This window comes from Cariama cristata, unplaced genomic scaffold (genome assembly GCF_000690535.1).
Source record: "Cariama cristata isolate BGI_N322 unplaced genomic scaffold, ASM69053v1 scaffold3071, whole genome shotgun sequence".
Classification (NCBI taxonomy): domain Eukaryota; kingdom Metazoa; phylum Chordata; class Aves; order Cariamiformes; family Cariamidae; genus Cariama; species Cariama cristata.
The window spans coordinates 14,156-29,179 of NW_009599642.1; the positions used below are offsets into that span (position 1 = coordinate 14,156).

A 15,024-nucleotide genomic window follows, 5' to 3' on the forward strand; every position below is an offset into this window, starting at 1 on the left:
TTCCCTTTTCATAAATCCAGTAGCATAGTAAAAAAGCTCTGAAGCATCTGAAAATTGGGGAAGCAATAAAACACAGTATTTATGTGATTTTTATTTTTTTTTTAATTTCATTGAAGTACATTGTTCTGTGTTGAACACCAGACAGACATTTTTACCAGAAATAAGCTTTACTCAGTGAAGTGTACAGACTAATGAGAGTGACTGGTTTGCAGTAGGTAATGTATTTTTTAGGCAAAGGTTTCCTGTCCTTACAGATAATTTCAAAATATCCCTATTTTTGTAATCTTTTTGTCCTTAGGACTTTATCTACCAGCGATGATGTTGAGGACCGAGAGACCGAGAAAGGCCGCCTGGAAGAAGCTTATGAGAAATGTGATCGGGATTTGGATGAGCTCATTGTCCAGCACTACACTGAGCTCACCACTGCCATCCGCACGTACCAGAGCATCACAGAGCGCATCACCAACTCACGCAACAAGATCAAACAGGTGAAGTCTAGCTTTGCACGTGTTTCTGTGTTTGCATCTGCTTGATAGACGGTACTCTGGGTACAAATCTGTGCAACTCCTCTATCTTTTTCCTGTGTACTGTCCTTTTATTGGCAGTGTGATGTTGTAAGCTCCCATTTTAAGCTTTTATTTCTCCCTCCCTTTTTCCAGCTGCTTGTCATCATCCTGAACTGAACTAAAAAATTAATTGAGAAAGTACTGTTACCCACTAATTCTGAACTAGACCTGATTTTTCAAGTTGCTCTGTGGCACGGCTGGGAGCGGACCATCCAGTCCTAATACAGTGGTCCCAGGCTACATCTTACTTGAGACATGTTTTCCATAGGATCTCTCTGTTGTTTGAGAATACAAATAATTAAAAAGCAAAACGGGAGGTGGATATGGAGCGCAAAGCTTTGCGGTGCCCCCTGTTCATTTATTGTCTGGGCATGTTGCTATCGGGTTTTTGAGGTCTGAGGGCTGCTAAGCTAACACCTTTCTGTCTAATCTCCTCATGTTTTGATATATTGGCCTCCAACCACCTCCTAAATAGTCTGGGTGATTCATCAGCTTGCTTTTTGCTCAGAAAATATGAATTTTGGTGCTATTTCCAAACTCAGTTCTGTTGTGTGAATGCACATGAACTCTGTGCCCCCGTATCTTCCTTTATTTTGAGTGCTCACACTTCGGTAGCGTGCCAGTAAATAACTCGGGTGCTCTTTGTTCCATCTGCTTTCTCCCTGCAGCAGTAGATTAGTTCTTTGGTCTCCTGTCATATCTTTTATTTCCTGCGTAGTTTGCTATACCTAAACTTTGCAAACTAGACACCAAATTTACCCATTTGTGTTGTGTTTTGTTTTTTTTTTTTCCTGGTTCTGTGAAGCTCTCTGCTTAAAACCTTTCACAGCGGTGCTTTAGGAACAGTAGGCTCTTACCCTTCTGGGGCTATGTGCCGACCCTTCTGGCTTTTAAAATTCATTTAGCATTTTCAAAGAAAATGAGACCATTCTGATGCTTTCCAAGGGTAAGAGTTCATTCTAGGATTTATGTACAAAGCTCAGCACTTTGAAAGGAGAAATCAATTGCACTAAATTTGAAATAAACTGTAGCCAGTGCCTAGTTTCACATGGTGTACTAAGCCTTGCAGAGGTCAAAACAAACATATATGGGTGTGACCTTTTGGTCCCGCCTAGAAGAAATTCTGTAAGGGTGAAGGACCTTTTGATATTTAAGTTTTCTTATTAGTTTTGGTCAATATGTATTGAAGTAGTTTTGACCTAATCTCATGGGAGGCCACAGATCTGGTTTGTCATCAATCTGTATCAGACTTCCTTTTGATGTTCCCCTCTTGTGGAAGGTGGGCGATCGCACAGGCGTTTACTTGCATTAGGAATTGTAGAAGTGGTAGATAGTCCAAATCCCTCTGTGTATCTACCTTTTGTAGTCAATTCTTGCATGAATTTCTGTTGGGAAAGGCTTAGTTTAGAATCTAGCTTTAGAGGTGTTACCACTGTAAAACTGAATTATAAAGTAGAAACAATTTAGCTTACCGCGGGGAGGTTCTTTCTTAAACACTTGCTGTTCATTCCTTCCCCTGCTCCCAAATGTAGATATAGTTCATCTCCTTTCTTGCAAGGATAGGAGTAGGAATGCCTTGTGAGATTTCTTCTAGCCTCGCAATTGTTTTTGTGACCTCTTTTGGCTCTATGTAACAGCAGTCCATGGATGATGGTGTGCTAGGTCAGTCAAACATGTTAATTTAAGGTATTGAACAGGGATTAAGTCTGAAATGAGCTCTGTATGCATTTTAGTTTGCCTCTGCTTTTGCAGCAAGTTATGACACTCTTACCTTAGGGTTTCTGTTGGCTGAGGATTTTTCTATGTTATTCTTTTCAGAAGGACATTTCAGAGTGCAATGTTACTGTATTGAAATCTTAGTCTCTTCTGACTCTGGATGGAGGCTGTTTTATGTAGCTATTGTTATTTACCGGTTGTCTGTATTTTGGTCCATCTGTGTGTTTTGCGTGTATTTTTTTTTTTTTACACTGCCTTTAGACAAACAAGGTAGGAGAATGTGCAGGTGAAGTGGGATTTCTGGAGAGCTTTGAAGGCTCATTATTTAAAAATAAATTGAAGGGCCTACTTCTGAGAGTCTCTCTTCATGTGTAATTCAGTGAGAGTTCAGTCTGAGAAAAGGTTGGACCCTAAGTATTCATAACTTCTCACAAAAACAAGAGTAGTGTGAAAACAATGTGTGAAACTGTTGTTAATTGCTTCCACATTTTAATATGTATTATTGATTTGCATTATGCAGGAAAAGCTAGGTTATACTGACCTTACCAGAGGATATTGGGAGAACCTGAAAGCAGGGAATGCAGGCTGTGGGTTGGAGCAGAAAGAATGGAGAAGAAAAACTCTTGATGTTTCCCAAATGGAGTAGAGTAGTAAAGACTTTGTCGTTTAGAGAGGATGGTGTGAGGCTCGAGTACACACTGAATAGCAAAGACCGAGTTGTTTCTGTAGGTGATGTGACGGCCTTGATAAATAATGGAAATGCTGAATTGAACTGTATCTTAACTGCTGTTTGTTCCGATGAAACCAGATCTCTTACGAAACAAATTGGTATTGCTTGAGGTGTTGGGAAAATAGTTGTACTCTTAGATAGTCAGGTTTCAAGAAATGGATACCAAACTTGAAGAAAGGAGGAGACGTGCCAAAAGATTTAATAGGCAGATGGAAAATGTTTACAGCAGAAAAATTAGTAGTGGCTTATTTGCTTTCACTGAAAATTGGATTCTCGCTGTATGCCAAAATACTGAATTGATTTTTGGAAAACATGCAAGTAAGTCTGTGGTCATGGTTAATAGGATCCTGCGTTTGTTCATGTTATGATACTTCAGTTAAATTTTCACTAGTGGTACAAAACTTGTACTGAAAAACATTTCACTATGAAAGCAGTTCCAATTTCTATGTACTGTATGCTTTCCTTCAGACAAAAGAATAACCAGAAATTTTAAAGACCTTGGATTTGGTATAGACCTGTGATTATTTTTGGAATTCCTAGTACATTAAATGTGGGAAAGGGCTGATCTATGTTAGAAGTGCCAGTTACAGGGACAGATTTAATTAATCTTTTGACACATTGCTTGTAGGTGAAGGAGAATCTGCTATCATGCAAGATGCTGCTGCATTGCAAGCGGGACGAGTTGCGCAAACTGTGGATTGAAGGGATTGAGCACAAACATGTCCTGAATTTGCTGGATGAGATAGAGAACATCAAGCAAGTGCCTCAGAAGCTGGAACAGTGCATGGCCAGCAAGCACTACCTCAACGCAACAGACATGCTGGTAAGATGTACCTCCTGCTGGGGCGGTATCTACCAGAAACACACTGGTCAGCTGTCTGATCATCTGCAGACAGATCTGCTGTCTGTGCTATTACTTGCTTTTTTCCCTGCTTAGTTTCTTCTGTCATTCACTGCTTTCTTGTACTGGAATTTCTGTTTGGTTTTGTTTTGATCCTTCCCAACTGAATTTAGGGTTACAGTCTCCCATCCTGTTTGGTTAGCTCTTGTCTTTCAGAGCTGTCTTTGTCTCTTTACTTGTCCTGATCCTGACGCTTTCTGTAACCATCTAGTTCTTGACCTATTTGATCGCATGTAGAATTTCCTTCTGCGTTTGAAACCTGGTGCCTTATTTTAAAATTAATTTCCCAGATGCATGCCAGTATCATCTTCTTTCTTTCTACCTTATCAGTTATTTCAAAACCATTTTTGTTATGGAAGAACTATCCTGTTTCTCTCCTATTTCATCGCCCAGAATGCACTCACAACTTTGGTCACTATTCAGAGGGGAGACTGTCTTTCACCATTTAGGTGAAAGAACAGCAGCACAACCACTAGCTCCAGGGCCTTCCAAAACCTCATCTGGCCTATTTGCGTGCGTTGCCCCAAGGCATCTCCCCCTTCATATTGACCCAAGCTTTCCCAAATGATTTATAAGCTTGTCCACAGTCCTCTAACTCTCCAGGATTCCCCTGACTCTGCCTTTCTACAGTTGAACTTGATGAGCTTAAGGTCTTTTCCAATCTAAATGATTCTACGATTCTATTCTAGATGTGTTTGCCTCTCATTATCTTCCTCTTGGTCTTTTACCAGGAAGCTTGATCCTTTGTACTTATTTCCAACTCTTTTTTTAATCTTTTTTCTCTTTATCTTGAAGTGTTTGTCCTCTTCAGTTCTACTCTTTTATAAGCACACCTTTCAAGTCCAGTCTCGTAGTGCAGGTAGATGTTTCCTGAACTTCTCTACTAACAATGTTTTTTTCCTTTTCTCTTATTCCTAAACTTAACAAGCACACTTCCTCTCCAGGCTCCAATCCTTTCTTTCCTGGAACTGTCTTCTGCCAGTAATTAAAAACTTTACAAGGGAGGTGATCCTTCCCCTCTAGTCAGTCCCGACATGTGGAGCGCTGAGTCCAGTTATAGGTTCTCCTGGTACAAGACAGAGAGGTAGTTACTGGATCGAGTCCAGCGAAGGATCACAAAGATGGTTAAGGGACAGGAGCATCTCACATATAAGGAGAGGCTGAGAGAGCTGGGACTGCGTCACTTAGGGAAGAGATCTCCTCAAGGAGATCTTATTGATGGTTATGTCTGATGGGAGGATGCAAAGTAAACAAAACCACGCTTTTCTCAGTGGGGCCCAGTGACAGAAGAAGAGACAATGGACAGAGATTGAAACATAGGAAGCTGTCTGAGCATAAGAAAACACTTTTTTACTGTAAGGAAGGTTGAACGCTGGAACAGGTTACTCAGAGAGGTTGTGGACTCTCTATTTGTGGAAAATTTTCAAAACCAGACTGGACATGGTCCTGGGTGACTGGCTGTAGGTGACCACGCTTGAGCAGGGAGGTGGATTAGATGTTCTCTACAGGTCCTTTCCAACATTAAGCAGTCTGTGATTCAAAAGTGAAGGCAAAAGAAGTGTGTCTGTTCATACTCCTCTTTGTGTTTGCTAGCGAATGCCTTTAAGGAAATCTTTTCATTGCCTTCCTTTATTATTGTTTTTTTTAACTTCACTGTCCTTTGTATTTCTCTTAGCTGTGCCTCTTCACTTCTTTTTAATGGGTCATTATTCAATGGATGGAGAGCTGGAAATCATGGTGTTGTCACCTCATATTGCTAGAGCCCAGACTTGAACTTTAATTTCCTTCTTTCCATTTTATCTCATTTTACCTTAAATACGACTGCCTAAAACTTACCTTGTTCCCTGTGAAACATTTCAGTTTGTTGTCAGTCTCCTCATCCCTTTCTCTGACGGTATGTGTAACCCTATCTGGATTTTTTGTTGTTGCTGTCACATCCTCTTGTCTGATTTGACTCTGCCATCACCTTCCTGCTTTTTTTTTGATGCTGGGGTTCTGTTTTCATGCCACACCTGGTGCAATCATCTTTCTGTAACCTGGTCACAATTTTCCCTTTTTTCCTTTTTAAAACCACCTTCTACAAATCCTCTCCATCTTACTCTCCTTAGTCTCACTGTCCTTCTAATATGAATTATTGTCTTATATCTTTCCCACCGTATTGTAAACTGTCTGAGATGGGTAATGTATCCATTTCTGTTGTGTAATGTAGAGTGGAAGTTTTATGATACTTTATAAAATGTTATGTAAAACCTCTAGAATTCCTGAAAACAGATCAGCAATGCAATAACTTGAGGCAGCGTATATGAGAAGGGTTCAATCAGGTTTTGCCAAAACTTTTGTCAGGTTTCTAATACAGGAAATTGGAATGTGGTGTTCATCTGATAGTTTCAATTATGAGAGATAAAGAAGTAGATGTAAATTCAGGTTACTCAGTGTAGCGGGAAAACCATGGTATTCAGAGTTAACGTCAGTATCAATTGAAATGTTGGTGCTTTCTTTTACTTGATGGACTTGCCAGTTTGCTTGGTTTGGTGTTTTTTGGTTTGGTGGTGGGTTTTTTTTGTTGTTTTTTTTCTAATTCAAAAAAGTTCTTTTCAGGAGGAAATTCCAGAAAAGTAATTAATTTCCTGTCTGGAATATAAGATAGGAAGGGTAAGAAAACAAATAACAATACTTGGGATTTGTTATATAATGTGCTTTAGAAGTGGTTTGCAATATGTGTATTTGTGATATCTAACTTATCTTGGTTCGCAATATATTGTGTGTGCAGGTTTTTTTTGTATACACTTATATATATACACACGTGCGTGTGTGTGTAGGTAAGGCTGGCCAAGGCTGTGAGTTAGAGGCAGTGTTAGACCTCACTGAAGTACAGACTTCTGTAGTATACCATGCTGGTTTTTGTTGGCTGTTTCCTTTCCAGAATAGAGTATCTTTTCTAAGAAATCAAATGATAATGACATAAAAAGCAGCTGTTAGGGTGTTTTTTTTTAATATATTAAAGAATGCAGAGAAACCTCAAGGGAAAATTGAACATACTCTTTCAGCCGTTCATTGACACTTGCAATTCTCATTTGAAGACAAGTGTACCTGTAATAAAGAAACAGTAACCTACCTGCATTTGGAGCTTTTTCATAGGCAAGAATCGCTGTAGGCTCACTGACTTTTGCCATCTTCTGTTAACACGGCCTCTGCAAGACTGGGATGTTGTAATCACTCACTGGCTGCAGGATAATTCCTTTCTCCTTTTATATGATACGAATATTATGTAAAGTAATTACTAAACTGTCAGGGATGCAGAATGTATGCAGATCTGTCTGTCCTTTTGTTTCATTCCTCAAGGTAAACAGATGCTCGTGGCTTATAAAAAGCCTGAAGCGATCTGACGAAAGAGCTTGTATCCCTCACATTGAAATTGGAGCACTGATTAATATTGTTGCCTGTAGCCTTGTGATACGTACTGTCGAAATTAGACCTTTGCAGTCGTCGTGTTAGGTTGATGCAAGCACTCTAATGGCATAATTTCTGGTTGCTGCATCACATTTCTGCAGTCTGTTCTTTGTATTCTGCTCACATTAATTGAAGTAATTTTGCCACTGAAGCGTGTTTCGAACCTCTGCATTTAAATTGAAATTTTAATTCCCTTATTGTTTGGAAAAGACGGCTGAAGATGGCTTGTTACAGGTTTCATTATCACTCAAAACTCTCCAGCTGCTGGTTCTAATGTGCAATGACTGAGTAATGCTGGGAAGAATTGTTAATAAAAGAATGGCAGCTTTTCCCAGTAGTATGAACACAATGCAAAGGTATTTTGTGACAGCTTACATTTGTATAAAGTTAAAATTTTTAAGTGGCAGCTTTTTTGTTTCTGATTCTGTTTCCATCTAGAGTAGCACAGATGAACTTCAAATATCATGTATTTCTGTTCTGTCTTCCTCCAGCATCTTGATAATACACACTGTGGTGAGCAGAGCCAGTAGCATCAGGTTTGCTGTTCTGTGATTGCACCTTACGTAGGTTGTGTTAACAGGACCTAGTTGCAACCTCCTTCGAATTGTGAAGCTTTGGAGAAATTAGGAGGGTCTGGAAAAGATTGAACTCCTGTCTGACATTGAATACATTTCAGTTATTTTTGATTTCTCTATGTGCTTTTTTTAAAGTATGAGTTTGTACATTTTTCTGTAAAAAATCTGTTTTTTCACATGCTAAATTGCTAAAAGTAACATTCACTTTTATGTGGCAATTGAGTGCACACGCACGCATATGTGTGTGTTTTCTGTTTAACATAAAACATAAAAAGGAGGCTAAGGGGTGACCTTATCATGCTTTACAACTACCTGAAAGGAGATTGTAGTGAGGTGGGATTCGATCTCTTCTCCCAAGTAACCAGCGATAGGACCAGAGGAAATGGCCTCAAGTTGTGCCAGGGGAGGTTTAGATTGGATATTGGGAAAAAATTCTTCACCAAGAGGGTTGTCAAGCCAGGAATTTCTTCACCAAAAGAGTTGCCAAGCCCTGGAACAGGCTGCCCAGGGCAGTGGTGGAGTCCCCATCCCTGGAGGTATTTAAAAGACATGTAGATGTGGTGTTTAGGGACAGGGTTTAGTGGTGGGCTTGGCAGCGTTAGGTTAACAGTTGGGCTTGAATGATCTTAAAGGTTTTTTCCAACCTAAATGATTCTCTGATTCTATGATCAGGTGCTGAGAGGGGAATTCTGATGCAGAAGGAGCTTCCTAAGTGAAGGCAGTGGGCAGTCTCCAAAGGGGAGAGCAGCAGAGCCGGTGACAGAGACAAATTGGGGTTGGGGGTATAGCTTGCATTTGCCCTGGAAGCACGAGCTTGGTTGCTGGAAGGCAGGTAGCCAAATTCTTCTAGAAGAGATGTTTTAGATGTGCTACATGACATTATAACCAAGCCAGAACTTGAAGCAGAAGGCACACAGCAGGACGGGCAGCAGTGGGCAAGGACAGAAGGTTACTTGCTTGGAGGAAGCAGTTTCGTGCCTCATCTGCCCCAGCCTTGGGCTGTGCGTTGAAGGGCAGTATGCTCTGCCTAGCAGTTAATTAGCTCACTCAAGTATGGTAGAGATCTGTGGTGTTGATCTAATTGTTCTGGCTCTGCTGTTGACCCATGAGGTACCCATAGGGAGAAATTAATATTTTCCATTTGTTTAAATAATCTAAGAGATGAAATGCTAAAAACAGTTGAAGGAAGAAATGTTGTTGAATCAAGAAATTAAAGGTCATATCATAATATGATTACATGAAAATTGCTTAGGCTGCTTTCTTTACATTTCCTGGCTTTTATGTGTCTAGCTTTGCAATTTTAATGAACTAATACCACTTTGTCAAAGTATATAGAGTTTTTTAAAAAAAATCTTCTAATTCCAGTAGACCATGAAACACTGTAAACTCGATTTGTTAGTGCAGGAGTACAATTCCTTTGGGGTGGGATTGTATCAGGTAACAAAACACCATGAAACTGCCGAAATATATCCATAGGATAGGAGGGAGGACAACTGCTATTTCCAGTTGAAGGTTTTTTTTGTTAGGAGGATGACAAGAAGTGAGAATGAAGGTGGAATGAGGGAAGTATGGAGCCCTCAGACTAGTCTTCACTTAAGTTTAACTTCACACTCCTTATGTTACAGAGCTAGGAACTGATGTGTACGCGTGTTTTACTCATGAACACATCCTTTTAGCCTGTGTGTCTTTGTCCCAAGAAATACACAGCTGAAGTGACAGTAATTTGTTTCTCAAGAAGTAGGCCAGGGAATGTGCCAGCACCTACTTTTCTTTCTTTTTCAGTGTTCAGGTCTTCTATTTCAGTTTCCTTATGTCAGAGAAAGAATAATACATGTCTCCTCCTCTGTTTTCTGAAGTGAATAATAGCATCAGGCTTTTCTCAGAGCTGACCACTTTCTTACTGCAAATTTGCATTGTTGCCAATTTGTTCAGTTTCTAGAGTTGAGCTAGTGGCTGTTGTTGTTGCATTCAATTAAATGTACTTGGCGCGGCATCCAGCTGTACAGAAGAGGAGATTGGTTTGCAGGTAAATTAGGTCATTTTCAATTGTGCTGATGCAGCATAGTTAAAGCATACCGAGTTCACCACTGGCATCCTTATCATGCATTAAGTGTATTTTTGCTCAGCTCCATAGACTGTAAGATCTGTATTGGGTTAATTTTTTGAAAAGCATTACTTTATTGTGAAATCTAACCTTTGTATCGGGAACATACCAGTCTAAACTAGAAATGCTGACTAGCTCCATTGTCTGCATTCCAAAGCATTTTACAAAAAGTGTTGTGAGTTTTGTTTGTGTGTTTTGTTTTTTTTCTTTTTTTTTTTTTAACTGCAGGGTTTTACAATACGACTGGGCTGCTTAGTGGCTGAGAACATGGGCAGAAGACGAAGATGTTTTAATAAGTGGAAATGCTGTGCAAAAATGATTGTAAAGCTACTGAGGCAGCTGGAGGGGAGAGGTAGCATAGGAAAAGGAAATAGAGACTAAGCATGGGTAGAGATATTTTGGAGAACAGTGTATGAGGACAAGGAACCTCACTTGCTGTGGGAAGTGGGAGTCAAACAAGGAGCTTAAAATATTGAAATGTTTCTCAGGAGCAGAAAGAGGGTATTGCTCTGTGTATGTGTGTGTACACGTGTGCATATTTGACCTCTTCTTGTTTATCCCATAATGAATGTGTCCTACTCGATAACAGTGTCCCCTACCTTTCTACCCACTTCATGTTAATCCTCTACGAAGACATTTGGAGTGATTAGCGTCTTCCTGGAAAACACTGGGTGTTTGTAGCCCTGGGCACAGTTGAGAGTTTGAAGTTTTGTTACTTGAATGTAGCTGCTACCTGTGGCTTTCCTCAGTATGGTATGAGGAGAATCTTTCAATTAAAAGTACCGTGTAGTGATCTGCGCAGACTTCTTAGACTACAAGTAGTCTGGAATAATGAAAAAAAAATATAAATCGCAACGCAGTTCTCGGTATGCGTTTTATTTACTGTCTGTCTTTTAGCTGGAACAATGGAAATCAATAAAAACAGTCTTTCATTCTGTTTCTGCATTTCTGATTGCAGAGCTGGGATTCAGGTGCCGCTGTGGAACACTGTTGTAGTTTGGAATTAATGCCATAAGTGGAAATATAAGACTTTTGTTGGATTTAGATTTTATGGAAGTGTTTTTATTACAAAATTTAAATTTTGACCCTACTTGAAACTTTCTTTCTTCTGAATTATAAAAATAGTAGTATTTTCCCAATACATCGTACCTTGAAGTCTTTCCCCAGCTAACATTGGTCTTGTCATTGTTGACCTTATTGATTACAAAGAAACCTTTTAGAAAACAGAATTGAGAAGCTGACGTCTCAAGAGTTGTGTCTTATTTCACGTTACCTACTGAGGTGTATAAGTATTTATGCTTAAAGGAACTGTTTTGTATTAGTTTTTAATGAGTGGCAAACCCTGTGATTTCTGTTAGCTACATGGTTGAGGTACTGGTGAGAAAGAAGGCAGCTTTGTTTTTATTAAGTTGATGGATGCATAGGATACATTCTAGTGATTCACACATAAGCATGGAAATCATGAGCTTTCTTTGTCTGCTGCTCACTCATTTAAAGTACTGTACCTTTACTCAGATGCTAGCATTTATTAGTAGTATTTGTTTGCCTTCGAGGAACACTGTAAAGCCGAAGTAATTAAGTTTAGTAGAATACTTCTGAGTTCCTTATATGAGAACCATTGGTGCTATGTATTGTTAGAACATTTTTCACCTCTTTTCTGTATCTTTCTCTTTTTTTTTCTGTTTTTCTCTTTTAATTCTGTTTTCTGGGTAGGTTTTTTTTTTAAATGAACTTGCTAGGCTAGGTTTAAAGACATTAGAATGTGGAGAGTTTCTTTCCCTTTGAAACATCTTTATAATTTTTTCCCTCAGTATACTTATCAATAACTTTTTCTCATTCTTTTTATCCTGTAATTTCCATTATCTGAGGCAGTCTATTGCACTAAACTGTTAGTGCCTAATACTGCTTCATTTGCATTGACACGTGCTTGACCTCAGCCCCTCCGCTCTTAGTTAACGCACCAACAAGCATTGATATCACTCTAGAGTATTATCATGTGGCTGTTAGCTCTACTAATAACAACCATTCATTTAAGCTGATGAAAGTTTATTAAATAAGAAAACATGCTGTAATGAAGGTGGAGTAGCGGTGTCTAGCATCTTTTTATGGTGAAAGTGAGCCGCAACTACACGACAAGACACTGTCCTTAATGAAAGGGAGAGGCATGTATAAGATTATGCTTTTGGGAATGAGCATTTCTTGAACATTAAATTTAGTCTTTCCTGGTTATACTATAGGCGCAGTGACGAGAAGTTCTTTGTTCAAGGCAATTGCTCCTGCCATTTAACAATGCATCCTTTCTTGGGAGTGCTTTCCTAACAGCTTGAGAATTTCGTGGCCTAGTTTACATTTGCTTCCTTTTTAACTCGTGAACCTAGTCGTATTACACACCTTCAGGTTAATATTTCTTTATGCTGTTGGTCATTTTTATTATTAAGATATGCTATGGACTTTATTCTGTGAGACATTTACATTTTTATCCATTCATCTTTGAATACAGCAGGTGTTTTTCTAGTCATCACTGGTCTTTCCATGAATTCTTTTTTAAACTCTGGATTGTACAGATATAATTCTGTCCGTACTAAAATATTGGAACAAACACCAAGAGAAGTTGTTGAAGACAGATTGGATTATGGGACAATATAAAGTTATTTTATATTAGATTGCAACTTTAAAGTTAGTGCATGATGGGTGAGAAGGTGTAATAAATTTAGTTTTTAGCAAAGCATTTGAAACATTTGGGGTGAATTTAACACAGAAGTTTTCCACTGAAGTAAACTGATTTATGTCTGGTAAAGTTGGCATAATGCTACCAAGTAACTTTCAAAACGGTGTGATAGAAGAACCATTGCCCTGTAGACCTAGAGGAAGACTTATGCTGAACAACTCAAAAATGAAGATGTATGGACGATGTGTCTGTCTGAGCAGGCAGCGGCAATGGTTGTCTTACACTGCAGTTTAATGTTACCTTTAGTGAATTTATGAATTCTGTAAGAAAAATAAGTTAGTAAATTAATAGGTGAAGAGCTAATTGAAAAGAGTTAAAGATTCCTTTAACAACAGAGAGATGGGACACAGGGAGCGTAAAAGATTCGAAATGTCGTCTTGAAGATGACAAGAGAATCAATTTGGGAAACTGCAGGTTTGCATTAAAAGGAAAATCCTGATCTTTTACTGTCTTGCATTACGACCCCATTGTTGTAGACATCATTCATATGGAGAGAAGACTTTTGGGACAAAAGTGGTCCTGAAAAAACACGCTTTTCTTAATGGCAATTAAGACTAAATGAGGATGCGTTAAATCAAGAGATAAAGAAGTATAGAACTGAAAAGTGAAAGGAAAAGCCTTTTTTATTATTTTTGCTGCCTTCACAGTACCTACAACTGTATTGCTAGTCCATGACAGTGCTCCAGTGAGATTTAATATAGATGTCTGTACAAGGTCAGACTGAAGGTGGTCTTAGGGCAGTAGTGTGTCTGGTGCAGAGGATGCTTAGAAGGGAGAGTTAGGACAGAGCAAGCAATAGCAATCCTTTACCAAAACACTCTGTGAGCTCCCAACAGTTGGCAATATGCAGCTTTTGATGGGAAAGCTGATGTCTTTTGTGTTGAATAGCACTCAATAGATGTTTCTTCCTTGAGTTTGTCCCTGTTGCTTTTTGCACCAGTTGAAACTTTTGCCTTCAACACTGTCCTTTGGCAGTGAGTTCTGTAGCTGACCTGTCTGACGTGCTTCGTGTAGATGGTACCGAATCTTTGATCTGCTAACTTCATCTTATTGCCCAGGAGCCACCGAGGATTCGAGGCACACAGCTGTCACAGGTACTGGGGCAATACATGTCTCATTTCCATCGAGTTGTCAATCTACTGGAAGAAGTCTCGGGCAAGTCTGTGATGCCAATAGGTATTCTGACTTTCCCACTTCAGGGAAGTCATTTGACCATACTATTGTTGAAATTGCTCATGTTTTGTTTTAAAGTCCAAGTGAGCAGTTGGATAATCCTCTCTTGTTGTTTTTAGCCACTCTTTGAGCGCTGCTTTTGGTTTCGGCACTTTATTACTAGAAAGACATTGATGAATTACAGTGAGTGGAGGAGGAAGTAGAATGATTGATGGGTGACAGGACTAAGGCAAATTCGAAAGAATTAAATTTATGTAGCTGGAGTAAAGGACAGCAAGTGAAGACCATAATTTTATAAATATTTTATAGTTGTTAGAGGAAAACAGTAAGTTAGGTTGGGTCACTGCCATTTAAACACTTAAGAAAAGTAAAAGACGTTTGTACTTTGTGTTAATGTGCTTGTAACAGGTTTCCTTTGATGTTTTCATAAAGTAGGAGCAGAAACCTTACCAGCAAGAGATATAAAAGCAACGTCTGTCAAGTGTAGTTATGGCAATATTATAGTGGTAGGGAAATGGCTGTGTCATCAGATAGACCTCCTCCATACTTGAGTCTGATAACATGAAATTTCTTTTTAGGGAAAAAAAGAAAAGGTAAGGCTAAATGGGATGAGGATGATTGATTTAGAAAGCAAAATTGTGGAGTTTGGCTTGCTGGAATTTGATTCTTTGGAAAATACTTTTCTGTTCTGTTAAGGCATTAAAAAAGAATTCCGTTACCCCTTAGCCTTCACATACACTTTCTGACTGTTGGGCATCGTGCCATGTACTGGCTGCTTGTTGCCTCCTTTTGTAGAGGCGGTTGCATTTCAGTAATGTTGATGTCTCTGCTGGTGGGAATCTTAATATAGGTGCTATGTTTAAGAGAAATCAAACCCAACAAACAAAAAGTAACCCTTTTTCCTTGCTCGTATATGTACATTTTCCCTGTGCTTCCCCCACGAAATAAGCTTACACTGCTTATTTATAAGCTTAAACAGCTCAGGATGAGCTGTTTTCTTGCAACCTGAGCACTTTTTTTTGTGTGTGTACCTCGGAGTCATGGACCTTGACTATTTCCAAAGTATTGCAAAGGAATCATC

The 15,024-nt window shown here is 39.1% G+C and overlaps 1 protein-coding gene across 1 annotated transcript in view; it reads left to right on the forward strand.

Annotated features, from left to right (window-relative positions):
- Positions 1 to 254: 254 nt before the first annotated feature.
- Positions 255 to 15,024, forward strand: part of LOC104168958 (exocyst complex component 4-like) — a gene marked incomplete at its 5' end in the record, with an annotated part of 28,443 nt that continues 13,673 nt past the window's right edge. The window contains 2 exons of the mRNA XM_009709745.1: positions 255 to 488; positions 3,641 to 3,835. Of these exons, the coding sequence (XP_009708047.1) occupies positions 255 to 488; positions 3,641 to 3,835 (429 nt within the window). The remainder of the gene's footprint in view (positions 489 to 3,640; positions 3,836 to 15,024) is intronic.